Source organism: Lampetra planeri, chromosome 50 (genome assembly GCF_965212315.1).
Source record: "Lampetra planeri chromosome 50, kcLamPlan1.2.h2, whole genome shotgun sequence".
Lineage (NCBI taxonomy): Eukaryota > Metazoa > Chordata > Hyperoartia > Petromyzontiformes > Petromyzontidae > Lampetra > Lampetra planeri.
This window is the reverse complement of record NC_136156.1, coordinates 499081-526414: the sequence shown is the minus strand read 5'-3', so window position 1 is coordinate 526414 and position 27334 is coordinate 499081. Positions and strand designations below refer to the sequence as shown.

Sequence of the window (27334 nt, the reverse complement as noted above, 5' to 3'; positions counted from 1 at the left end):
ACTCTACACCAACTCTACTCTACACCAACTCTACTCTACACCAACTCTACTCTACACTAACTCTGCTCTACACCAACTCTGCTCTACACCAACTCTACACCAACTCTACTCTACACCAACTCGTCTACACCAACTCTACTCTACACCAACTCTGCTCTACACCAACTCTGCTCTACACCAACTCTACTCGACACCAACACTGCTCTACACCAACTCTGCTCTACACCAACTCTAGTCTACACCAACTCTACTCTACACCAACTCTGCTCTACACCAACTCTACTCTACACCAACTCTGCTCTACACCAACTCTGCTCTACACCAACTCTACTCGACACCAACACTGCTCTACACCAACTCTGCTCTACACCAACTCTAGTCTACACCAACTCTACTCTACACCAACTCTGCTCTACACCAACTCTACTCTACACCAACTCTACTCTACACCAACTCTTCTCTACACCAACTCTTCTCTACACCAACTCTACTCTACACTAACTCTGCTCTACACCAACTCTGCTCTACACCAACTCTACACCAACTCTACTCTACACCAACTCTAGTCTACACCAACTCTACTCTACACCAACTCTGCTCTACACCAACTCTGCTCTACACAAACTCTGCTCTACACCATCACTTACACCGAGCCGTTATGCACAAGTGCACTGATCTATCGATACATATATCAATATACACCATTACAGTACACACAAGTATACAAAATGCACCAATACGCCAATGTTTACCAGTATATGCTAAGAAAGGTGTTTAACATTCTTAAACTAGCAACACGTACGTCTCCAGCCAGCAGGCAACACCTGCTCAAATAGGGAGAATGGTCAAAAACAGTGACGGAACGAAAGCCAAGGAATGAAACACTTCAGACAGCACCCTGAAGAAGCTGCGAGGACATCAGCACCACCACCACCACCACCACCTCGACCACCTCGACCACGAGCATCACGACCACCACCACCTCGACCACCACCACCATGATCACCACCTCGACCACCACCACCACCTCGACCACCACCACCACCTCGACCACCACCACGACCAACTCGACCACCACCACCATCACGACCACCACCACCTCGACCACCACGACCACCACGACCACCTCGACCACCACCACCATCACGACCACCACCACCTCGACCACCACGACCACCACGACCACCTCGACCACCACCACCACCACCACGAGCACCACCACCACGACCACCACGACCACCACCACCATGATCACCACCACCACCACCATGATCACCACCTCGACCACCACGACCACCACGACCACCTCGACCACCACCACCACCACGAGCACCACCACCTCGACCACCACCACCACGACCACCACCACCACCACCACGACCACCACCACCACCACGACCACCACCACCACCACCATGATCACCACCACGAGCACCACGAGCACCACCACGACCACCACATGAGCAGGACTCTACGCATGACGTAGACGCGTGGCTGTATTTGGGGCGCGCCTCTGAACTCTGATGCGGAGACACCTGGAGGCGTTCGTGGCCACATCCCCACAACTCCCCACCTCTCTCTCTCCACTTACACCGCCACCCTCCCCCCCACTCACCCATTCGCCCGTGGGGTGAGTGAGACGATGATCCTGCGCCCTGCGCTATTGACTCGGCGGCGGTGCCTGTTGCTCCACTTAGGGACGGACGCGGGATGGTGCCCGCGCTGAGTGGAGCTGAGTGGAGCTGCGTGGAGCTGCGTGGAGCTGAGTGGAGCTGTGTGGAGCTGAGTGGAGCTGAGTGGAGCTGCGCGCTGCGGATGAAAGTCGCGGAGCCGTGGGTCTCTGCCCGCACGACCGCTGCCATGTGAGCCGCGCTCCAGGGCGCCGAGTGGGGTGAGTGGGGTGAGGAGTGGGGTGAGTGGGGTGAGGAGTGGGGTGAGTGGGTGAGTGAGTGAGTGGATGGGTGGGTTAGTGGGGTGAGTGAGTGGGGTGAGTGAGTGGGGTGAGTGAGTGGGGTGAGTGAGTGGGGTGAGTGAGTTGGTGGGGTGAGGAGTGGGGTGAGGAGTGGGGTGAGTGAGTTGGTGGGGTGAGTGAGTTGGTGGGGTGAGTGAGTTGGTGGGGTGAGTGAGTTGGTGGGGTGAGTGGGGTGAGTGGGGTGGGTGAGTGAGTGGGGCGAGTGGGGTGGGTGAGTGAGTGGGGTGAGTGGGGTGGGTGGGGTGGGTGAGTAAGTGGGGTGAGTGGGGTGGGTGAGTTAGTGGGGTGAGTGGGGTGGGTGAGTTAGTGGGGTGAGTGGGGTGGGTGAGTGAGTGAGTGGGGTGAGTGGGGTGGGTGAGTGAGTGGGGTGAGTGGGGTGGGTGAGTGAGTGGGGTGAGTGGGGTGGGTGAGTGAGTGGGGTGAGTGGGGTGGGTGAGTGAGTGGGGTGAGTGGGGTGGGTGAGTGAGTGGGGTGAGTGGGGTGGGTGAGTGAGTGGGGTGAGTGGGGTGGGTGAGTGAGTGGGGTGAGTGGGGTGGGTGAGTGAGTGGGGTGAGTGGGGTGGGTGAGTGAGTGGGGTGGGTGAGTGAGTGGGGTGAGTGGGGTGGGTGAGTGAGTGGGGTGGGTGAGTGTGTGGGGTGAGTGGGGTGGGTGAGTGAGTGGGGTGAGTGAATAAGTGGGGTGAGGAGGGAATACGGTGCCAATTGAATGATGCACGTGGATCTGTAATTGTTTTGTTCTATTCAGTAAGCACGTGTTATCAATTCATTCTAATCGCGCCCCGTGGTATATGGACTGATGTCTCCAACTGTTATCCACTTTACCGTTCTCTGGCCTCTCTATATGCTGTGAAGAAGGGTCATCGCTTGAAACGTCGTCTATCATGTACACAATACATTTCCTTTATTATTGACGATTGTGTTGAGTTTGTTTTGTGTCAGTGACTAGTGGCCTTTGCGTCATGTATAGGCCATGTGTGTGTGTAGAGTGTATTAGTGTATAGGCATGTGTGTGTGTGTAGAGTGTATTAGTGTATAGGCATGTGTGTGTGTAGAGTGTAGTAGTGTATAGGCATGTGTGTGTGTAGAGTGTAGTATTGTAGAGGCATGTGTGTGTGTATGTAGAGTTTAGTAGTGTATAGACATGTGTGTATAGAGTACAGTACTTTGTGTGTGTTGCTTGCATACTCAAACGAGCCTTGGGCGGTTCTCATCTCTGGTGGAAATTCCACGTTGGCATGGCAAAAGCCAGTACGTCCATCTGGTAACCACTTGATGACCGCAAATTGGTAGCAATTGTGTCTATGAACGCCGACAGTGCTGTACACAGCTCTTCTAGTTCATAGCCGAGTGCAGTGTTGGTGGGTGAGTGGAGTGGTGGAGATTGGGGTTCGTGGACTGTGCTGTGGACGCTCGCTTCTCAGCCGAGGCGAACATCCGTGGCGAGTTGATGATCAGAACCGGTCCTGACGGCTCCCAGCTTCACCAGCGGATTAACGCAGGGCTTAAGTAATTATTATTTTTTTTTAATGCAAAGCTATTCTTGCGTGTGACAGCGATACGTTTCGGAGCCAATTGCCTGCCACGACGATAGTGCCTCGTGAGTTGAGAGTTCAAGGAGCGCAGTCGACTCTGGCTGGCTTGTGTCGTCTGTGCTTCAACGCTTCTGTGTGGTCTTGGAAACATACAATAGATCATTATGCCGAGTGTGTGTGTTTTGTGTAGACTAAATGTGCGTACACGTATATTGTATGTGTCTTGATACAAACAAAATCATTAATTACTTGCAGCAGAGATTAAACAACAATGTCTATCTTGTAACTCGACCTGATATTTTGATTGTGTTCACTATACACGCATTAATATGCATGTCTGCGTTTTCATTATACATGAAAACTTGATATATACTCGAAGTGTGAACACTTTCATGGCTGTAACAAAAAACGACCCAAATGATTACACTGGTCTACAGCCTAAATGCTTCCGAAATAAATGTAGTCCAACTTTTCTAATTCTGGGTCACTGAGAATGAAAATGATACTCTTAGGTTGTTTCGGTAAAAGTAAAAATAAAATAAAAATCACGACGTTTCGGAGGCAACACAAGCTTCCGTCTTCAGGTGGAACCGTCACAGCACGATTGCTGTATCAAGTAAAGAGTACTTTACTCTTTACGTCGTGATTTTCATTACTTTTATTAATTTTAATTTTATTTTTTACCTACGTTACTTTACCGAAAAACATAAGAGTATGAATCCTTGCAGGCGTACATCCCTCTGCTGAACAAATTGCCCTATATCAGCTCTAGAAATCATACAGTGTCATGCTCTCTTATTTGTCAGTGTTTGATTTTGCAAAGGGACACATTTCTGCTTTGCCAAAGTGAACAGAGATGCCTCGTACTTGTGTGAACAAAGTAGATAACTTCTGCTATGTTTTTGGTGAAGTGACTTTTGCATCACAAAAGCGCAGTATAACCACTATGGTTAAGAAAGCCTTTCACCTTGATTTTGGCTGCAAAATTGGAGATCAAGAGAAGATGTGGGCCCACACATATGCTGCAACGTGTGTGCAACACATCTTCGCTAGTGGTTGAACAGGAAAAGGAAATCTATGCCTTTTGCAGTGCCAATGATTTGGAGAGAGCCAACATCACATCAGCAATTGTTACTTCTGCATGGACTGTGCATTATCCAAACATTCCATCAGCTACACGCCCAGTACCCCACGGAGAAGGACTGCCGGTTCCTGATGCACCAGAATCATTCTCAGTTGAGTCAGACGAGGGAGAGGATTAAACTTCTGGTCCTGAACCATCAAGGTCACATGACCCAGATTTTCTCCCATCCTCCTCCTCTGAACCACACCTCATAACACAAGGTGAACTGAAAGACCTTGTCAGGGATTTGGAACTGCCCAAGAGCAAGGCAGAGCTGTTGGGCTCCAGGCTGCAGCAGTGGAATCTTCTGGCAGGTGATGTTAGGGTTTCCATGTTCCGTGACCGTCAAAAAGATCCTGTCCCATTCTTCATGGAAGGTGATCTTGTAGCCTGCAACATCGATAGTGTGATGGCAGCCCTCAACATCGTTCATGATCCAGATGAGTGGAGACTGTTCATAGATTCATCGAAGATGAGTCTTAAAGCTGTTTTGCTGCATAATGACAATGTATTGCCATCAATTCGAGTTGGTCATGCAGTCCATATGAAGGAAACCTATGACAACATGAAACAACTTTTGGGGTGCATACACTATGACCAACATCAGTGGTAGCTTTGTGGCGATTTGAAGGTTGTTGCTCTCTTGATTGGTCTGCAGTCTGGATACACAAAGTACTGCTGTTTTCTCTGCGAATGGGACAGTCGCGTGAGAGATTCCCACTACATCAAGATCGACTGGCCACTCAGAGAGTCATTGGAGCCTGGGAGGAAAAGTCTTCAGCATCCACCACTTATTGAATCAAGGAAGATTTTGTTACCACCCTTACACATCAATCTGGGTCTGATGAAGAACTTTGTCAAAGCTATGGACAAAACACAAGCAGCTTTCCAGTATTTCCGTGGAAAATTTCCAAGGTTAAGATAAAGGAAGGTGCCCCTGTTAGTCCTCAGATTCGTGAACTTCTTTGAGATGATGCATTTGACAGTGCACTGCGTGGCAAGGAAAAGAGGGCATGGAAGCCTTCCAGTTAGTGGCAACACATTTTCTCGGAAACAACAAGGCAGACAACTACAGGGAGTTGGTGGAAAACCTCCTCAAGGAAACATGTCACTAAAGATACATTGTTTGCACTCTCATCTAGATGTTTTCCCATCGAACTGCGGAGCAGCGAGCGACGAGCATGGCGAGCGATGTCACCAGGAGATTGCGACGATGGAGAAACGCTATGAGGACAAATGGAGCCCATCAATGCTTGCAGACTATTGCTGGACAGTGACAAGAGATGCTCCATTTAATGAATACAAGAGGCAAGCCAAGATGTGCCAAGTAAACACTGAATAGGACTAAACTCTGTAGTTATGAATACATAATAGTTGTTTGCTTTTTGTTTCATAATACATTTTATTTATATAACCCTTTTGCTGATTTGTAAAGTGTTACGTGAACAGGACAGGTGACATGTTATCATGTAAAGCAACCATAAACACATGAAAAAACCTAGGTTTACAATGTATTAGTAAAACGCTACTATCTACACAATATACATAGACGTAAAATGTAGGCAATCAGTTGTTTTGTCATATTTTAATTCAACACATAAAAATCCATAATAAACAGCACATTTAATCTCTGAAACAGACGGCGTCTAAAAAATTGTAGACCAGCGTTTTCAATGCTATTCTTGCGCATGCCAATATATGTTAAGTATCTTGATGGCAATGTCGAGGTCTGATAGCCAGACGAGAGAGCTTCAGAAGAGAGTTGTTGTCGTTTTGTTGTCCCTCCTCTGTTGAAGGAGCTTGGAATACCGCAGTGGTTTACCAACAGGTCCATAGCTTGAGTTGCTTGGCCACAAGTGTACTCTGGCTTGCCTTCAGTGTACATCTCTGTGTCTCTGGGTCGCTTTGTCTCGATGGGTCACTATGTATGCATCTATGTCTATTGACCACTGTGTATCGCTATGAGCATCTATGTATATCTCTGTGTCTCGATGGGTCACTGTGTATCTCTATGGGTCTCTATGCATCTCGGATGGTGGCGGCGGGTTAAATACACATTTATATTTACACAATCTAACCCCAAATAAACCTTGAGTATCGATTAATTGGGCTGTGTAAGGTGGAGAATGGTGTACGACACACATTTTACTTACGGCGATCTCACCCAAAAATGAATTGCGAATTGCTCTGATTCTAGTTGTAATTCCACGTGCGTTTAACATTCACTCTGCGATGCAGGAATATACACGGGGAAAACATCTAACTTTAAGTACTACGTACATTGAACTTGTTTCACACCGCGCTAATCAGAGGTGGGGAGGGGGGGACAGCAAACTAAACACAAAAAGCAATTCTACAGAAATGCGTTTTCACTCGAGATGATGGGTTGCTGCGCCGAGGACGCGCTGCACCGCAAAGCGCAGGGAGATGTGGGGGAGGTGGTTGTGGAACTAAAGGGGGAAGCGGTGCAAGGGGGTGGCGGCGGGAGTTATGCAAATGGCTGCCTGCCTGTAATCCAGCCCTGTAGAGGCAGCGAGGGTTGGTGAATCGCCGGACGGCTGTTGTGGAACTCCCTCTCCCTCCGTGGGCTCCGAAGAGGAGCCATACCCTGGCTTGCCAGGAGAATGCGTTACGGGAAAAAACGTGGACTCATCTCCAGCTGTTCCATCTGCGTGGAATAGAGTGTTGCCCCCTCCCACATGTTTCAACACTCATTAACCCGTTCGCGTTCCGAGACGACTGTAAGGTGCAGGGTGGGTGTCCCATTCACTGTTGAATCTCAGAACACATAAGCGGTTAGCGTTAATTTTATTTAGAGAGTAGCGCTGCTGTTTTCAAAGACCTCGTACTCACCACAGAGAACTGTAGCGACACGACCGCCAAACTCTACGATAGCTGTCGCCAAACTGGCCACACGCCCTCCGGACGATGTATACGTACGTCATCGGAACGGAATCAGAAGAAAAACGGACGACGTACACGTACATCATAGGAATGCGTTAATTGGGTAATTGTTGGCACCGGCTCACCGCTTGGCTGCCTCCCCACTTGAATGTGGTTCCTCCTCGCGCTGCACAGATGTTCTCACGGCAGCGTGTCACAAAGTTCTCACGGCAGCGTGTCACAAAGTGTCACAAAGTTCACATAACAAAATATCATCACGTGCTGCAATGTGCCTCGCGGCGCCACCACTGTGGTGTTTGGGAGGAAACAGTTTGTGGAGAACGTTAAGGTCCTTCAAGCAATCCAAAGCTGCGGTAGACGCTGTACAGATTGCAGCGATGCCGCCAGGGTGTGCGGTGTTGCGTTTAAGGGTTGGGGCTATGCCACAGTCGCAGCTTGGCGATTCTTTAATTTCCCACGGCATTGAGATGCGGCAGAGTCCCACGAGGCGTTCACCAGCATCTCGGCGTGCCATTGTTTTAGATACCTCCTCTGTCCACGTGCTGTGAATTCATTCATCGAAGTGCCAATGCTTACTGCATACTAGGAGGATCCAAAGGTGTATCCTGCGATAATAACGCAAGATACTCCCTTACCTGTGCCACGAGTAGCACCCAGTTCGAGTAAAGTGCTTCAATCCATGATTGTGGACGGCGCAACGTGGCTGCTTCAACACGGCCAGCAGCTGTTTCTATAACACAGCGACGTTTTACCTGTGGCGCACCACAGGGAGGAGAGTAGAGTCGGGGATATTCTGTAATGTATGGGGAAATTGTTATATCAATGCTTTGGACAACGACAGGAATTTCCCCACAGAGAGGTGGTGTGATGGGTTAGGGTTAGACTTCTACAGGGAGGTGGTGTGATGGGTTTGGGTTAGACTTCTACAGAGAGGTGGTGTGATGGGTTTGGGTTAGACTTCTACAGAGAGGTGGTGTGATGGGTTAGGGTTAGACTTCTACAGGGAGGTGGTGTGATGGGTTTGGGTTAGACTTGTACAGAGAGGTGGTGTGATGGGTTTGGGTTAGACTTCTACAGAGAGGTGGTGTGATGGGTTAGGGTTAGACTTCTACAGGGAGGTGGTGTGATGGGTTTGGGTTAGACTTCTACAGAGAGGTGGTGTGATGGGTTTGGGTTAGACTTCTACAGGGAGGTGGTGTGATGGGTTTGGGTTAGACCTGCACTGAGAGGTGGTGTAATTGATAGGTTGTCACACTCATTAATCTCATTAAGCTGAGAGCATTTCTCACGGTGCAGTTAGAAAATGCGTCTCATGTTGCATAGTAATCACGTGTGTGCGGTGCTGTGGCACTGCAATTTGCGCACTGCGCTATGAACCCGCCTATCTAAGTTTGATTACCGGCCATGGCTAATTAATCCCGTGGCGAGTCATATTTGAATCGGTCCTGGGCCTCCCTCCAACTTCAACTCGACAAAATATGGTCAAAACAACCCCATGGCCTTCATCCAGCAATGGATTAACAAAGGGCTGAAATGATTTTAAACAAAACTGTAACACACTGCAAATTATGATCAATTCACTGATCATGGAGTGGCTTGAGGATTATAGACTGGCTGTCTGTGCAGCCAGGCAGTCTTCAATGCAGGTCCATCAGTTGTTCTTTATTCCAAACCGAGAGAGAGAGGGGAGGCCATTGAGTAAACATTTATATTTTCGACATAGAACAAAGCAAAACTCAACGTGTTTGTCAATAGCACTACCAATATATGACGTTTCGGGCAATGGCCCTTTTTCATAGCACATGACGAAGGACCATTGCTGCCCGGGACATTGCCTATGTTATGATTTTTTATGTTAAGGCCACAGTGTTAATGACAAATGTGTTGAGTGTTTTGTTTTTTCTAGATTTTAAGTTTTCGTGACTGCAAGGATTCATACTCTTTGGTTTTTTTGGTAAAGTCACGTAGTAATTTTTAAAAAATAAATTAACTCACAACGTTTCGGAAGCAACACAAGCCGCCTCCGTCATCAGGTGTAACTGCTCCAGTAAAATTGCTGTAGCTGTAGCTGCTCCAGTAAAATTTCTGTAGCTGTAGCTACAGCAATTTCACCGGAACAGTTACACCTGATGCGTATATATACGCTACAGCAATTTTACTGGAGCAGTTAGACCTGATGACGGAGGCTTGTGTTGCTTCCAAAACGTCGTGAGTTATTTTAATTTTATTTTTTACCTACGTGACTTTACCGAAAAAACCAAAGAGTGTTTTTTTGTTAATTGTGACTGTACACCACTGCCAACGCAGCATCAGCAGCAGCATCACCGGATAATGAATTTTCCACAAGGGCACATGTGTGGTGTATTCGTGCTTCAAACTGTTGTGTTGTCAGCCTATGTTTTGAGTCAACAGTCTCATTCTGGAGCATAAATAATGACATGTAAATAATTACATGTCTAAATAATGACATATATAAACCGACCACCGTTCTGTCTCCACATACACATTATTTCGATTTTTAGACCATCAGCCGGATATCTTTCCAGACCAGTATTATCCAGTGGCATTTGTTTAAGCAAGCAAACCTGTGGACCGTTTTTGACATTTCAACAAAGCATAACTGTGCTCATAAGACCCAGAGAAGGTCGAAGCCAGCTCAGAGGTTTGCTTGCTTAAACAAATGCCACTGGAAAATATTGGCCTGGAAAGTAAATATACCGACGGGCTTGAACATACTTGTATGCAGGGACACCGAACCAACGGAGGTCAGTTTATTATTTATAAAGTAAAACAATCAAGTTTCCGGTAGGAATTGTATTTGCTTGAATAAGTGCTGGGTTTTTTTAAGTTAATGACTTTGTGAGAATCGATAGGATGGATAAAATATCAAACGCCTCCTTTAAAAGCGTAGCCCATTCTTGACCAGAACAAATATTGACGTCTACTATTTTCTTCTGACCAAATGCACTAAAGAAACAGTGAGCACACATACTGGCGTTGATGGCAGTCTGCATCCGACGATGGTGTCACGTGGAAAAAACCCCGCTTTCTGTTGTATCTGCTTGCGGTGATGGCAATATGTTCAGGGGCTAAATGCCAATGTATTTCGAAACCTGACGGGATTAGGTGCATTTTGGGTGATCTGGTCCCCAGGAATGTCCCAGTATTATAAGTGGGGTTAATGTCTCGTTCCGATGATCGGAAACCCAGTTCGTGGATTATGGGGAGGTAAACGTTACTAAAAGTTTGCTGTCGTCGAGTGGACTTGTGGATTGATCGTTGGACAGGCCCGCATGGGATATTACCAACACAGTGGCTATAATTGTGGTGCTGTAATTTTGATGGAGCATGACAGCCGATTTACCCCATCGCTGATACCGTGGTTTAGTTTCTCCAGCCCAGGTCACAAACGTGCTCCTGAAGACTCCCAACTCAGGGAAGAAAACATTCATCGAGCAGTAGATATTTGAGTGCATATAGCCGGGGTTTTTTTTTAAACGCATCATTACGCTTTTGTGGCCATCTGTAACACTATTCCTCCCAGTATTAGGAAGCCACTGGAGCTATGCACTTTAAAATCTAGTTTGAAAACTCATTTTTTGAGAACTGTTTTTTGTGTTTAGTTTGTTGTCCTTCCACCGTACCTCTCCGATTAGCACGGTTGGCTACGAACGGTGTGAAAGATGCCCAGCATGCATACATTGCTGTAAAGGTTCTTTGGGATGGTATTCATCTCCTGCTCGCGGCCCTTGAGCTAAATGGTGGAAATTCCCCATTCATTAGATAGGGCAAAGTCTATTCGCAGAATGGCCACCATTGGTTGAGCATGGTCAAACAATTCCCAAACCAACATGGCCTGGGGAGGAATTAATCGAGCAGTGGATTGACAAAGGACTGTGAATGATTGCTATCCAATGTCCGAGCTAGATGAACGTAGGATGCGGCTTTGCTGTAATGGTGAAGCACACCGCTCGCTGGTCCAATTCAACCTCCAGGTGTGACAGCTGGACCCACAGGTGCCAGTGACCGCCTCTGTACACCGGGCGGTATTAATGGGTACCGCCACAGTTAGTATCTCGGGCAGTCACGTGCGTGGCGAGGTGAAATGTGGGTCCTCTCACACCTCTTCTCAAACGAGTGGCCGGCGTGGACAGCCCCTGACCAGAACGTCTGGCCAGGGGCTCTCCAGCCCTCTAAGCGGAGGCCCTTCAGCCAGCAGCAAGCAGCAAGCAGTCGCAGGGCTGTGCTTGCAACGCAACGCAGAACGGCGTTGTCTGCAACGCACCCCTGGACGCCTTCCACAGCACGAGTGCAAGACAACAGCCACGCAGGGCTTGGGGAATGGCGGCGGTGTGCGGGCGCACCTGGGAAACGAGACGTTTGTTTAGACGGGGGAATGGCAGACGCGACGTTTCGTCTGCGTCCTCACTCTTGAGAATATTTGTTCTCAAGACCTCAGAGACATTGGCTGTTCCATCAAAGGTATTCATTTTATAGAGGGTGGTTTTTAGAGTCCCTTTTAATGGGTCTAGTTAAGAAAACTCCCTGTTATAAGGCGCCAGTGACTAAGATAATCGCATTATAAAGAACCAGCTGATTTTCTGCATCGTCATTGCTTGCCGTGGACGTGAAGACGCCCGTGGTGGGGGGGGGGGGGGGTCTGTGGAGGACGCGGCAGCCCCTGCTGTCAGCAGCGGTGTGGCTTGGCACGGTGTCCGAAGTTTCATGTTGGGAGCTCCTTCAGGACCTGCATGTTCATACTTGATGACAAGATGTGAATATGGATCCAAATCCACGCGGGGTGGGGGGGGTGAGTTATAGTATTAAAGTTCTCCTGCGTAGTGTATTCCCATTGCATTGTGCCAGCAACATTTGTAAAAATAAACTCCTTAAAGAACGTTATTTTTAAACAACGGTTTTATTCTAAAGTGCACTAAAAACTAAATACTGAAACTTGATTGGGCAAGGGGAAGTGGCCGCCATCTTGATGACGAGGGACACGCGGCGCCTGCCCATTGGTCGAGGCGATTCCTGAGTTTAGGGACCGCGGCGTTTTGACCTAAACATACATAAGCCGTCCACACAAAATGCTAATTGCTTTAAAAGAGACTATTGATTTATTCCGATTTTGATCCCGGCATGCATCTGAGTACGTGGGCAAATATTTTGAATGTATTGGACAACAGGAAGTTGACTAAACGTTGTTTACAAGATTTAACCACGACAAACACAGGAGTCAAGTTAAGTATAAAACCGTTGAATTAAAAATGTCTTTTTAATATAAATGAGTTTATTTAGTAGTAAACACTTTGTGAGTTTTGAAGGATGTGGCTGTTACTCAAGAGCTACGATTTAGTAACTAATCTTACGCTTATTTAAATAGAAACTTGTAATCAGAAAACACGACGTGGAATTCTCCCCGGGCTCGATGGTGAGTCACTCTGTAGCTCTGGCCTCTGTTTCGTGTGCGCTATGGAGAAGGGCCACTTCCCGAAACGTCGCAGATTAAGTATATTTGCCCATTACGGACAGTGTTGTTGAGGAGAGTTGTTATACTGGTAGGAACGAAGTGGACCAGACCACCAATAGATTAATGTGTCCGTCCGTCCGTCCGCGTTTGTCCGTCCGTCCGTCCGCGTTTGTCCGTCCGTCCGTCCGTCCGCGTTTGTCCGTCCGTCCGCGTTTGTCCGTCCGTCCGTCCGTCCGCGTTTGTCCGTCCGTCCGCGTTTGTCCGTCCGTCCGTCCGTCCGCGTTTGTCCGTCCGTCCGTCCGCGTTTGTCCGTCCGTCCGTCCGTCCGCGTTTGTCCGTCCGTCCGTCCGTCCGCGTTTGTCCGTCCGTCCGTCCGTCCGCGTTTGTCCGTCCGTCCGTCCGTGTATCAACATCGCCCCCTACTGCAAACACTTGGCATGACCCTGTCTGACAAGATGGCCGCCCGCTCCCCTTGCGATATGTGAATTAAACAAGATGGCCGTCGCTTCCGGCGCATCACGGCAAAACTTTAAACTTCGCTTCAAAATTACTTTACTGAAACGCAGCACGTTTATTTAAAAAATTACGTTACTGAAACGCTGCACGCTTTTTAACACAGAGACAAGAAACATTTATTAACACAGAAACGAGATACATTTAATCGCCTTATTTGTGCACGAAAAGCACGGCACGAGGCCTAGTGCGGCAGGCTTCGTGAGGCCTAGTGCGGCAGGCTTATTAACACAGAGATGAAACGCAGCACGTTTATTTAAAAACAATTACTTTACTGAAACGCAGCACGTTTTTATAACACAGAGACAAGAAACATTTATTAACACAGAGACGAGATACATTTAATCGCCTTATTTGTGCACGAAAAGCACGGCACGAGGCCTAGTGCGGCAGGCTTCGTGAGGCCTAGTGCGGCAGGCTTATTAACACAGAGATGAAACGCAGCACGTTTATAAAAAAAAATTACTTTACTGAAACGCAGCACGTTTTTTTAACACAGAGACAAGAAACATTTATTAACACAGAGACGAGATACATTTAATCGCCTTATTTGTGCACGAAAAGCACGGCACGAGGCCTAGTGCGGCAGGCTTCGTGAGGCCTAGTGCGGCAGGCTTATTAACACAGAGATGAAACGCAGCACGTTTATTGTTGTTGTTGTGCATATTGGCAGTGGTACCTGACTCGGCTGAATCTGCAGCCCGGCAGCGGCAGAGCAGAGGCAGCGAGAGGCCTCGTCGCTGCTGCTATTCACTCGCTTATAGTTCTACCGTGTTCACTACATCTCTGCCGTGTTCACTATCATCTCTACATCTCTGTCGTGTTCACTATCATCTCTACATCTCTGCCGTGTTCACCACATCTCTGCCGTGTTCACCACATCTCTGCCGTGTTCACTACATCTGCTGTGTTCACTACATCTCTGCCGTGTTCACTATCATCTCTACATCTCTGTCGTGTTCACTATATCTCTGTCGTGTTAACTATCATCTCTACATCTCTGTCGTGTTCACTACATCTCTGCCGTGTTCACCACATCTCTGTCGTGTTCACTACATCGTATTCACACGTGTATCAACATCGCCCCCTACTGCAAACACTTGGCATGACCCTGTCCGACAAGATTACCGCCCGCTCCCCCTGCCATCACGGCAAAACTTTAAACTTCGCTTCAAAATTACTTTACAACAACAAACTTGCACCATCGCTACAGCTGCCGCGACGAGAGATGTGGGAGAAGCGGCGACCGCTGCCTTGCAGGTGAGAGGTGTGTATATGTGTGTGTGCGTGTGTGTATGCGCGTGTGTATGTGCGTATGCGTGTGTATGCGCGTGTGTGCGTGTGTGTATGCGCGTGTGTGCGTGCGTGTGTATACGCGTGTGTGTGCGTGTCTGTGTGTGCGTGTGTGCGTGTGTGTATATGTGTGATTGTGTGCGTGTGTGTGCGTGCGTGTGTGCGTGTCCGGCCCACTCGAGCGGCGTGATGAATGGGCGCTATTGGGCTTCGGATCGTTATTCACGGCGAACTGGAAGCGTAGCAACACAACTTCATTACGTGTGTGTGTGCGTGCATGTGTGTGTGTGTGTACGTGCATGTGTGTGTACGTGTGTGTGTGTGCCGTGCCGGCCTTCATAGGTGCTGCTCGCTAACAGCACTTGCCCCGACAGTCTGTTCAGGCTACACGGGGGATCTTTGTCTTTGTGTGCGTGCGGTGTGTGCGTGTGTGCGTGTGTACGTTTATGCGCGTGTGTGCGCGTGTGTGTGTGCGTGTGTGTGCGGTCGATATCCCTGTACCGGTATTAGTATTATTCCTACCAGCCCACCCCGCAGGGTCCTGTTATACAAGGACTGTTTTCTTGGAAGTTCTCTTACTTGATACAGCAATCGTGCTGTGACGGTTCCACCTGAAGACGGAAGCTTGTGTTGCCTCCGAAACGTCGTGATTTTTATTTTATTTTTATTTTACTTTTATTAATTACAATTTTTTTACCTACGTGACTTTACCGAAAAAACCTAAGAGTATGGATCCTTGCAGTCACGAAAGCTTCAAATCTAGAATTATGTACCTGTTGAGTTGTCTCTTATCCATAATACAGTTTGTTGTGGGTTAGAACGCGTAAATCTATAAATGTATCGTTAAACCCGCCACCACCCGACACAGCCAATTAGTGAGGGTTGTCACGAGTACAGCACTAACCGGTGTGTTGGAGAGCCAAGCCACACCATTTACAATCTGTATTCTGGTTGAGAATGGTCGCGAAAGCCTCCGCGTGAGATTGTTTATTGTCCACCGCGGCTTGTGCAGCAGCAGCAGCCAGCACTGTCATGTCCAGCTCCCCGGTGATGGTGGTGCCACCCTGTGGTGATGGTGGTGCCACCCTGTGATGGTGGTGATGGTTGTGCAACCCTGTGGTGGTGGTGATGGTGGTGCCACCCTGTGGTGATGGTGGATGAGGGTGGGGCAACCCTGTGGTGATGGTGGTGCCAATTTGTGGTGATGGTGGTGATGGTTTTGCCACCCTGTGGTGATGGTGGTGCCACCCTGTGGTGGTGGCAGTGATGGTGGTGATGGTGGTGCCACCCTGTGGTGATGGCAGTGATGGAGTTGCCACTCGCAACGCTTCAAGGCAATGGGCGACACGCAGAGCGAGGTGGTGGGGCCAGGGACGGAAGGGTGCGAAGTTGCGGCACACGACATTTGACCGTATTGGTAGGGTTAGAAAACAAATTCTAAGGTAAGGCACAACATGTTTTTGCTCAGGGGTAAAGTCGGAAACTACGGTCCAATATTTTGTTCGAGTGCGCTAGAGGAAATGTTTTAATCGTTGCGCGTATCGTGCTGCCACCTCATGATGGGGCCTCCCTTGCCAGTAGCCAATATAAGAAGAATATGTTTTACCCTTTCTGGCAATAAAACAGGCGTTAAGATGTTAAAACACCAAACAGAAACCTTTCGCAAGGAATCCTGTCTGCATTAACCAGGAAGGGTACGAGATATTCTCACTGCCGTCATTGGCCAGAAGGAATTCGAGCCAACGTGGGTCTCTGTCATCGCTCGTCTCGACCACCATCACCTTCATCCCGTCTCGCCATGGACTTGTCGTGCTCGTGTCCCCTATATATGTATCTTCGCATTCAAGGTGATGTTTATATATTGAAAAATATCTCTGGTGGAACTTCACACACAGCTCACATTCTGGAGGTGGGCTGCGTTGCTGTTAATGCCAACAAACATCTCAGCAAGGTAACAATAAACTAGTTAGTCAATAACGCTGTCTTTAAATACATAAGAAGTACTGTATATGAGATGATGTTTCGAGCGATGGATCTTCTTCATAGCAACTAAGGTGACCGAGTCGTCCACCAGATGGCACTCATTACGCACAAAGTGCTGGCAACGAATGGCCCACACAACAGCACCTGGCTGATCTCGTCAAGGGACATCAACCATCACGCAAACGCCGCTCATCCTCGCAGCGGATTTTGGCTATCCGAGTATCCATCGAACATAGATTTTATTAGGAAGCCACTGGAGCTATGCACTTTAAAATCGCCTCGATTCTTGACAACTTTTTGTGTTGAGTTCGCTGTCCTTCCCCCACACCTCCGATTAGCGCGGTTGGCTACGTGCGGTGCGAAAGAAGTTCAACAATACGGAGCATTTCGGGCGTGCTTAATTCAGTTGCCGCTTAAAGAGGGTGCAATAGTCAATTTTCTGCACCACGCGAGCTGTGTCCATGACTGCATGTTCAGCTCCTGTGCCCATCCACTGCTATATGAAGGCTTCCCCACACCAACGGTGGCGGTGGCCCATTGGAGGCCCCCCGCAGACCTCGGGTTTGCGGACATCCCTTTCAATGTCGACACTCCGAGCGAGATGATGGGAGAGGGAGTCGCCAAGGGAGTCGAAGCGATTGGGTTTCGGGTGTGGTTTTAATTTGGAACTGATTAAATCGGTTACGGTTGGAATTATTCAATATGGCGTTGGAAGATTCGGTTCCCCGCTTACTGAATACCGGTTCAAACCGGTTCATATTTGCATATCGACTCGAAAAAATTGCACGCTAATTTTGAGCAAATATTCTAGACTTCCTGCAAAGCTGAGAGAGGGACGTGTTTGAATCACTTCAAACACGTTTCTGTGTTGCGAGAAACGGCGAGATGAAGCTCCAGAGAGGCGAGTGCTGTTTGTGGACACCTCGTGGATGCCTCTTGGTGGTGGTGCAGCTGGTCGTGGTGGGGGTTGGAGGCAGGTGATGCGTTGACTGTGGTGGGAGTGGTGGTGGTCGTGGCTGTGATTGGCTGTGGTGGTTAAAGTCGGGTGGCTATAATCTAGCACGAACTCTCGTGGCACGACTTTTATAACTCTACATATAAACTCTTTGGTTCTTTCGGTAAAGTCACGTGGGTATAAATTAAATTAAATCACGACGTTTCAATTGCAACACAAGCAATCATCATCAAGTGGGAAAACCACAGCAATAATTTTTTTTTCTGAAGTGGGAGAGAGATGTCGTGGTAAGAGGTTATATAGGTTTTCCCACCTGATGATGATTGCTTGTGTTGCAATCGAAACGTCGTGATTTTTTTATTTTATTTTCTACCTACGTGATTTTACTGAAAGAACCAAAGAGTATGGATCCCTGCAGTCACGAAAACTTCAAATCTAGATGATACATCTAAACTATTTATTATTTTAGTAGGTAAGGCCCACTGAGCTATATAGTTATTTTTCAGAAGGGACCTTGCCACGAATCGTAGCTCAACAAAGTGGCTTCTCATGCGCAAATGTTTCGCAGCTAAATACTCTAAACGCGTGTTGATTATAAATGTGGAGGGAAAAACCGGAGGACGTAGCCACAGGGAGAGACACACGCACACTCCATATATACAGGCGTCAGGGTCGGGGTTGAGATTGAACTCACGACCTCCTGCCGACGAGGCAAGGGAGTTAACATCTCCTAGCCACCGTGTTGGAACAGTGGTGCACAATTCTTGATTCCCGCCACCTCTGTTGTCCACTTAGTCGGACAAACGGGTGCACCACACCCAGCCAATCAGCAGGCTGTGTGCGGTGGGGTCAAATTAGGGTAATCCCACCTCTTCCAAGACATCTGGCCAGTGTGGAAGAGTAGGCCAAAAACCCTCTTGATGGGCCTCTCCTAGAGCTCCCTCTAGTGGTGAAGGCCCTTCCGCCAGCATTGACGTGAGCGAGCAATTGCAGGGCTGCACCTTCACCTGTCGCTAACCTCCTTTGTAAGATCGTCGCTTCTTGGATCGCGACGACCTGGATTTCATTCTAACTGCGGCGTTTTCCCACCTCCTGGATCTGGGAGTTTATAATCCACTTGAGCCGTTCATTTTCTGTCAAAGAAATTAAGCAACGTGTTGTTTTAACTATTCCCTGTTGGCCAGTATGTGCATGAGAACATTGGACTGGATAAGACTGTTATTCCTTCCGAGAGGATTTCAGTCATAATTAAGAGTGTTACTTAGTTAACCGCCATCATGTCATGGAACGGTATCATTCACATAGGGCCAACAAAATGGGCATCCAATTTCCAAGCTACACTGACGCATTTATTTAATTTGCGATAAAGCCCGCCGTGTCCTTGCGGTTTCTCTTGAACGGTCGTCACAAAGGTCCGTGTGAGCACGTCGCCCTACTTATGATGTGAAGCACATTTATTTATTCATTTCAGCAGGATAACTTCTCACTGTGTGATTCAGCCGTGGGCATTCTGGTGAGTGCACTCTGCTACAATAGCTAGATATGCGAGTTCGAATTCCAGGCCATGGCGAAGGTCAGTGGGTGGAGTGACATCTGAACCCGTCCTGGACACACACTGACCAGAGTGGTGATAGTGATGGTCAAACCACTTGCCATGACGGACACGGCGTAGGGAAGGCATTGATAGCAGTGGATTAACAATGTGGTATTTATTATGTTTAATTGTGACTTAAATGAGTTATGTTAATGGAATACTGGGAAAATGCAACTATGTAAAGTGGTAATTATACGAATTGTAAATGTTGTGGATCCACTCTTCAACACACCGGTGGGCTAAAGTAGTGAACTATTTTGTCTTTTGTCAACGTGACGCACATTTTTGCTGATTGGCCGTGTCGGGTGGTGGAGGGTTGCGACACATTTATAAATAAATCACCCAAAAACCTTGATTATGAATTATAGAGGAGGTGCCCAGATAAACAAACACCAAACAGACACCCATCACAAGGCGTGAAGTCTGCCTTAACCACACGTGCTTGTGGTAGAACATGCAAACAAACGTGTTTGATAACAATGCATGCCTTGCCCTTGAAACTGATTGGCCTACACCGGAGACGGCTTCCTTCACAGCATCGTTTCACCACCGGTGCCATCGAGCACAAAACGCCAAAAGGCGGACAGTACAAGGGCAATGCAGTCGCCGCAGCATGGATAGCTCGGGCACGCAGTTCCATCTACGGGACCATTTTTTGACAGGACTGTATTAATGTAGTAAAAATAAGTAAATACTTTACCCTTTCTGCCAATAATATTGGTACAGCCTTTTCTTTGTATCATCTTAATACTGGAAAAAAGGGTTCCATAGATGAATGTAAAATGTTCACCATCGTTCATGTATGTATGATATCTTAATCTACATAACAGTTATGTTGAATTATGTAGATTGTATTGAAGTTGCAGTGGAGAAAAATAACGGTACAGGTTAATATAGTGGGGCTTACATCCGTCTGTAAGCGATATACTGCATAGTGGTTTTTAATAAGTTATAATCATTGCTGAATTCAACAAAGTGTACATAGCAGTACACATTAGATCGGATTAAAGTTATAGCCCAAAAATATACAATATAGGTTCGTATGTATATTTTTTTATAAATCAAATCAACACTTTGTGTCGCTATTTTGATACTTTCATCGTCCACACAACTATACAATCGTTTATTTTCGGAATTTATTAACAGCAAAGTGGATTAAAAATCCTAAACAATTCATGGCATTATTTTATATAATGGCGACAAAGACGCTGGACTTTATTCAGATTTCACGAGTAAGGCTGCTTATGAACATTCTGGGTGAGAATTACTGGCTTGGAGCCATCTTTGTTGAGCGCTCCCATCAAGAAAATGAGCCACCACATCCCCGCCTGCCTGGTCAATTCCAGCCAATCAACGCCGTTAGTAGCACTGCCTGCAGCAACGTTCGCAACCAGGCAGCTTCACGCGGAAAGTCGCGCCACCAGCTTAGAGTTGGCAGTAGGCTGGGGGGTCGAGCCGTGCGCCGTGACGGCGGGGCCCGGGGTTGCGCCAACAGTGGGCCACCCTCCAACCACATTGACCCTGGAGCGTGGCCAGGGTCACATTGACCCCGGAGCAAACTCGTCCTTGTTTGACCATGCATGTACTGTACCTTGAACTTTTTTTGCGTCGTACATAACCAACCGTGCTAATCGGAGGTGCGGGGGAAGGATAGCAAACTAAACACAACAAAGCAGTTCTAAAGAAATTGTTTTCAGTGTAGATGATTTAAAAGTGCACAGCTCTAGTGGCTTCCTGATATCGGAAGGTCGTTGTGTCGGGTGCCGCAGTGGTGATATGCTACTTGGCCTGGTATGGAGGAGGTTGTGGGTTCGATCCCAACCCTGACGACGCCTGTATATTTGGAGTTTGCGTGTCTCTCTCTGTGATCGTGTGGATTTTTTTCTCCGGGTCCTCCGGCTTTTATTTCCACATTTAGAATCAACATCACGCGTTTAGAGTATTTGACTGCTCTACATTTCCACGTGATAAGCCACTTCGTTGAGCTATCAATTGTGATATCCAGGTCACTTCTGAAAAAGACCTATACAGCTTAGTGGCCTTACCTGGTAAAATAAAACATTAGTTTAGTTTCAGGATTTAATGACCCGGCCACGATCCAGGCTGGCTGCCCTGTGTCCCCTGCCACTTGGCCCTCTGGGCCCCCACACAAGCGACCACACCTCGATTGGAGCCGACAACAACAGGGGCTTCTTCACCGCCAACTCACACATGCCAGTGCCGTGAAGTATGGTCAAACAACTTCCAATAACCGATACAGTGTGGCCGAGTCTTTCATCCAGGAGTGGATAGACAGTTGTACTGGAGGCTTAATTTCTTATGGAATATTAACCACCCCCTGCCCATCACCTCCGATAACCATGGTTGGCTACGTACTGTGCGAAAGAAGTTCAAGATACATACATACAACCCCCTTGCGCACAACCTAACTCCCACTCAGGAAAGATTTTCTAGAGCTCTGCCTCGGACAGCTCCGGCTGAATGCAACCCCTCGCCGTACCTATTGGCCATGCGCCTTGGAAGCAGAAGTTCATGTTCCCTGCAATTCCCTTCCACCCCACCCCATTCCCCAGCATTTACAATTGGGCTTCAAGAATTTACGCAAAACTTTCCGTCCACTCGTGTTTGTTGTTGTGTTTGTTGTTTGGCGGAGGGCAGAGGGGACGTAATTGCCCCTCGCTTTTGCGTGGATCTCAGCGCTGCGTGTCTCGGGAAAGGGCCGGAGGGCACTTGTAGAGGGCACAGAGGCCAGGCCGACCCCACACAGCGGAGCGCGCTCACCAACCTCCACCCTCCTCTCCCGCGAACCCGGCTCACCCCTCTCGTGCACCGCCACTGCCACCGTCGCCTGGTATTGGCGGGGAGTCGGCGCTACAAAGGCTGCTCCAACCACCGCTGACCGAGACCTGGCCGTGATTGAAGGTCCCCCCGGCACGTTTGCTCCTGCACTGATGGAACACGCGCCCAGCGCAACACCCGGAGCAGTGCACGATCGTTGTTGCTCACATCTGTGAAAAAGAGCTTCATAGCTCATCGTATTCCTCCAGTATCAAATAAATATTCTGATTCTGCAGAGAAACAATGAGTCTGGTGCGAGAAACCACAGAGAAGTGGGACGGCAGCAGCCATACAGTGAGCCGCCACTACCAACACTTGTCCAAGCTCTGCAGTCCTCTTTATCTTGACTTAAAGCTTTCGTGACTGCAGGAATTCATATTCTTTGGGTCTTTCGGTAAAGCCACGTAGATAGAAAAAATAATCAAAAAAATAACAATATCACGACGTTTCGATCGCACCACAAGCAATCGTCTCCACCTGAAGATGATTGATTGTGTTGCGATCGAAACGTTGCAATCAAAACACAAGCAATCGTCTTCAGGTGCGATGGAAACGTCGTGATATTGTTATTTTTTTGATTATTTTTTCTATCTACGTGGCTTTACCGAAAGACCCAAAGAACATGGTCCTCTTTATATTAAGTTATCGTCCGTGGGAGGAAACTGGAGCACCTAGAGAAAACCCACGCGTGTGAAGGGGCAACGCTCTATCCCATGCAGATGGAATAGATGGAATCCACATATCACGGGACCTTTTTTTGCCAGTATCTAAGCATGAAGGTATGAAAAATAAAAATAGATGGAGTCCACGTTTGCTGTACGGCTTTCTCCTGATGAGCCAGAGTACGGCGACCTCCCCGGAGCTCGCGGGAAGGAAGTTTCACAACATTTGTGTGATCCACCAACCCCCGCTGCCTCCACGGTTCTGCACGACCAGGCCACGTGCAGCAGAGCCACCGCCGGCCAACAGGTCATGTGACGAGGGATCATGTTGTTAGAATTCAAGTCCACGATCCGATTCAGTAATCGGTCCATTTGGTCTCGTTTGTATTGTTTCTCAAATGTGCGTGTCTCGCTATTGCAGTGTTGCTTGCTCCGTTAGTCGAGATCAGTGATTCTTAACCTTTACTGCAGCATTGCACTCCTTTGGCTCTCAATTATTACAAACATGTACAATGTTAATAAATACATGGAGGGTTTGATGACACGAAGTAAGTTGTACGTACGTGCCCGTGCTTAATTTGTGTTTGGATGATTTACCTTCCAAAAACATCTCGCCATTTCTCGTATCCCCGCGCACGACAGATGAAAAACTCCTGAACTCGTTTATCTCCATTTCTGTCTTTGAGCAGGGGACGGGAGGGAGTGTAACCGAGTAAATTCACCAACCCAAGTCCCTTCGCTCAGCACCTGGCGACAAGACGAGGCCGGCGGGCGCCATGAACTGGGCCGGCCTCTACGAGGTGCTGAGCGGCGCCAACCGCTACTCGACGTCCATCGGCCGCGTGTGGCTCTCCGTGCTCTTCATCTTCCGCATCATGGTGCTGGTGGTGGCGGCCGAGAGCGTGTGGGGCGACGAGCAGTCCGACTTTGTGTGCAACACGCTGCAGCCGGGCTGCCAGAACGTGTGCTACGACCACCACTTCCCCATCTCGCACGTGCGCCTCTGGGCCCTGCAGCTCATCTTCGTGTCGACGCCGGCGCTGCTCGTGGCCATGCACGTCGCTCACCGCCACCGCCGGGCCAAGCGGAAGGCGCGGCGGTGCGGGCGGCCCTACGACGACGTCGCCGTGCGGAAGCCGCCCATCGACGGCCCGCTGCTGTGCACGTACGTGGTGAGCGTGCTCTTCCGCGTCGCCTTCGAGTGCTCCTTCCTCTACGCGTTCTACTTCGTCTACAGCGGCGTCACGATGCCGCGGCTCATCAAGTGCGACGCGTCGCCCTGCCCCAACGTCGTGGACTGCTTCGTGTCGCGCCCCACCGAGAAGACCATCTTCACCATCTTCATGCTGGCCGTGTCGGCCGTCTGCCTGCTGCTCAACCTGGCCGAGCTGGTCTACCTGCTGGCGCGCTACTGCGGCCGCGTTTGCCGGCGCGGCTCGGAGCGTCCCTCCGGCGGGGGGAGCGGCTGGAGCGGCCGGCGGAAGAGGCGGGGGGTGGGCGCGTCGGCGAGCGAGGGGGGCGGCGGGGCGCCCCCCGGCCAGCGGAAGGGCGACGGCGAGAGGGGACGCAGTCGCTCGAGGACGCCGGAGGGGCGGCGACGGCCGGAGAGGTTCGCCGGAGGAGAAGCGCCCGGCAGGTCCGCCGGCGGTGGCGGCGGTGCCGGCGCGGCGCTGCTGAGCGAGGTGGAGCAGAACAAGAGGAACTCGCACCTGGAGACCATCACCCTGGCCAACGGGGTGGTGGCGCACGCCAAGAAGGGTGTCCACCAGGACGTGGTGGAGATCGGAGAGGCGTGATCACGGGGCCAGGCAGTGGCGGTGGTGATCGCGGGGCCGGGCAGTGGCGGTGGCGGTGGTGCCCGCCCAGCTGGGAGGAGGCCTGAGCAGATACCCTTTGTGGGTGCCTTGTCCGACTCCACACGGTGTATGCGTGAGCAAGCGATGTAACGTCATTACGTCGTACGCAGTTTTGTGCGATGTAATTAAGGCAATGGACTAATTACACTGTTAACATTATGTTCATAGTGTTATTAGAATTACGATTTATATATATAAGAATCTGAAATCGAGGTGATTTTTTGGTGCACCACATTAATGGTGTCATACCTCCAGGGCCCCTCGAGCCACTGGGCGTGCACACCGAGCGTCGCCGCTGTCCGTTCGCGAGCCAAGCGTTAGGTGGCGGCGCTCATCTCTGTCGGCTTCCCCCAAGCCCGCGGTGGAAATCTCACAAGACCGTGACGGGGGACCGCTCTCTCTAGAAGATGACCGCTGTTGACTTCCCACAAAGCCGTGCCCGATTTCGCCGACCACGGGAAGGATGATGGACCGAGTGGACGCCTACCCCGACGGGGATTTGAACTCCGCAGATTCTCGACCCGGGCGGCTCCGTTCACAGCGCCACGCGGCGTGGGACTTTATTTACTTTATTTCTGAACGATCGTTTAAAATAATACGCAGCAATAACGATGGTAATAACTGCCATCTCAATAAAAAAGTCACCAAGAACAATATTTTGGTCTGACATAGATTCACAGTTATCGCAGGAAAAGTACAGAACCCTACATGCAGCAGTTTCCTTGTTGGTTTGGCTGCAAGGGGCTCTTGCTGGGTTTCTTAAGTGGAGAGGGGTGGTGACTGCCAGGGGTGGCGAATTCCCTTTCAATGCAAGGGGGTTCTGTTACATTGTTTACAGCCATTGTCATTAAAGCCGAACTGGCAAAGGTGTCGAGTCTCGACTGGATTCAGAGTGAGTTCAGCATGGCTCCTTGTGGGCTCTTGAAAGCCAAACGATAGCAATACAAATAAATTCAAAACAAGATTGGACATCACAGAGCAAGAACCTTCATCAACAAATACTCTAATATACAGAACTGTATTTAATACATATCTTTAAAAAACATGTATAAAACATATTTTCACAGATTTATGTTAAAGGCAGTATGAGCTTCACTTGGTTAACGCTCAGGGTATGTTTTACAAGTTGGTCCAGAAAACATTTACAATCACACCGCGCTGTGTGATACATGCAAAACACACGCCGGTTTCTACTCTGTCACACATGAGAAAGAGATATATTTTTTATAGAATTTTGTGTCTTTTGTCACAAATCACCAAACCAATGCAAATTGAGATTTCGGATAGGTCTACTCACACACACGGGACACATTGCCTCTGTTAAAACTCCTCTTATCACTGAAAAGCAAACCACACTGTGGGTTTTATAATAGACTCACCATTTGCCCTTCCAAGGACGTAAATCTGAAGCTTGCAAACAAAAAGCAGACCGCGACGTGATATTCATTGCAACAATTCGCGTGCAATTTGTAAGGGCGCGGTGACACAGACTTATTTCATTTCAAGGTTATAATCCCTTGTTCATCATGACGTCCTTTTTACTTTGATGTCTCAACAGCGTGACGGAGATCGCGTGACGTGAGGGTTCTGCCTTTGTAGTGAGGGTTGTAAGGGGCCATCCATTTAGTACGTATGCATGGAGGGGGGATGGGGGGTTAACCCAAATGCGTACGCTTGTGTATGGGGGGGTCTACTGACAATGTACGCATAGGAAACGGGGGGGGGGGGGTGCAGCCTCGATAATAATTTGTCTACTTTGGCCTTCAAATTAGTTAGACAGTCCGGCGGTCGACTGTCTGTTTGCTTTAACACGTGAATAGTATTAATCCTTGGTCGTTTCTGCGTGGATTAAATATCGGCTGTTCTATAGGATTCGGGGGGTGCGTCAAGGGTACGTACCCAAGTGGGGGGGGGGGGGTGTAAAAAGTCCGTGTGCGTACAGGGAGGGGGGAGGGGTCAAGTTTTGACAGATTTTTGCGTTCCTACTCAATTGATGGCCCCTAAGTTGACGCTGAAGAGGGGGGAGGAGGCGTCTCCCCCCCCCCCCATGTGGAGTGACGTCAACCGATAATTATTATGAATGGGGAGGGTGTCCATTTTGTTGACGTCACCTGTTCATGATTATTAATGAGGGGAAGCTGTTCGATGTGGAGTGACGTCACCTGCTCATGATTATTAATTAGGGGGGGTCCATGTGGAGGACATTACCTGTTCATGATTATTAATGAGGGGAGCTGATCGACGTGGATTGACGTCACGCGCGGGACACACAGACATTGTTGGCTCATTATCGTAGTAAAGTAATGGCATCACCCACCTTTACCTAACATCCTTTAAGGGCCTAGCTTACACAATCACCAATGACACTCACCTGCTTGGCAAATAAGTGGTTAGCTCTGTCTTTTATTTTAACGAAACATTATTTATCTACACACAGAAAATGACTCAATTTCGTCACTTCGTGTGGGAATTTCCACTCGTATCCCGTTTCATAACTTACAAAAAAAATCTAGTTGAAGTCGTAAACTTTCCCCTGGGAAGTTCAAGACCCCCCGGGTTGTTGTTGCAGCACTGATCCATAGAAGACGCGCTTTGCTTGCTTGGATTGGAACCAGATTCACATGCCGGTAAAACAAATGA

At 48.8% G+C, this 27334-nt stretch overlaps 1 protein-coding gene across 1 annotated transcript; it reads left to right on the top strand.

Moving 5' to 3' along the window:
* Positions 1-1259: 1259 nt before the first annotated feature.
* On the top strand, positions 1260-25646 carry LOC144734266 (gap junction beta-2 protein-like). The gene is made up of 2 exons (XM_078616395.1): positions 1260-1891; positions 23528-25646. The coding sequence occupies exon 2, from the start codon at positions 23615-23617 to the stop codon at positions 24632-24634; it is 1020 nt and encodes a 339-aa protein (XP_078472521.1). The 5' UTR covers positions 1260-1891; positions 23528-23614; the 3' UTR covers positions 24635-25646.
* Positions 25647-27334: the final 1688 nt, after the last annotated feature.

Bases quoted from the DNA above. Each gene is read 5' to 3' on its own strand.
- LOC144734266 (XM_078616395.1), top strand. From the start codon at position 23,615: ATGAACTGGGCCGGCCTCTACGAGGTGCTGAGCGGCGCCAACCGCTAC.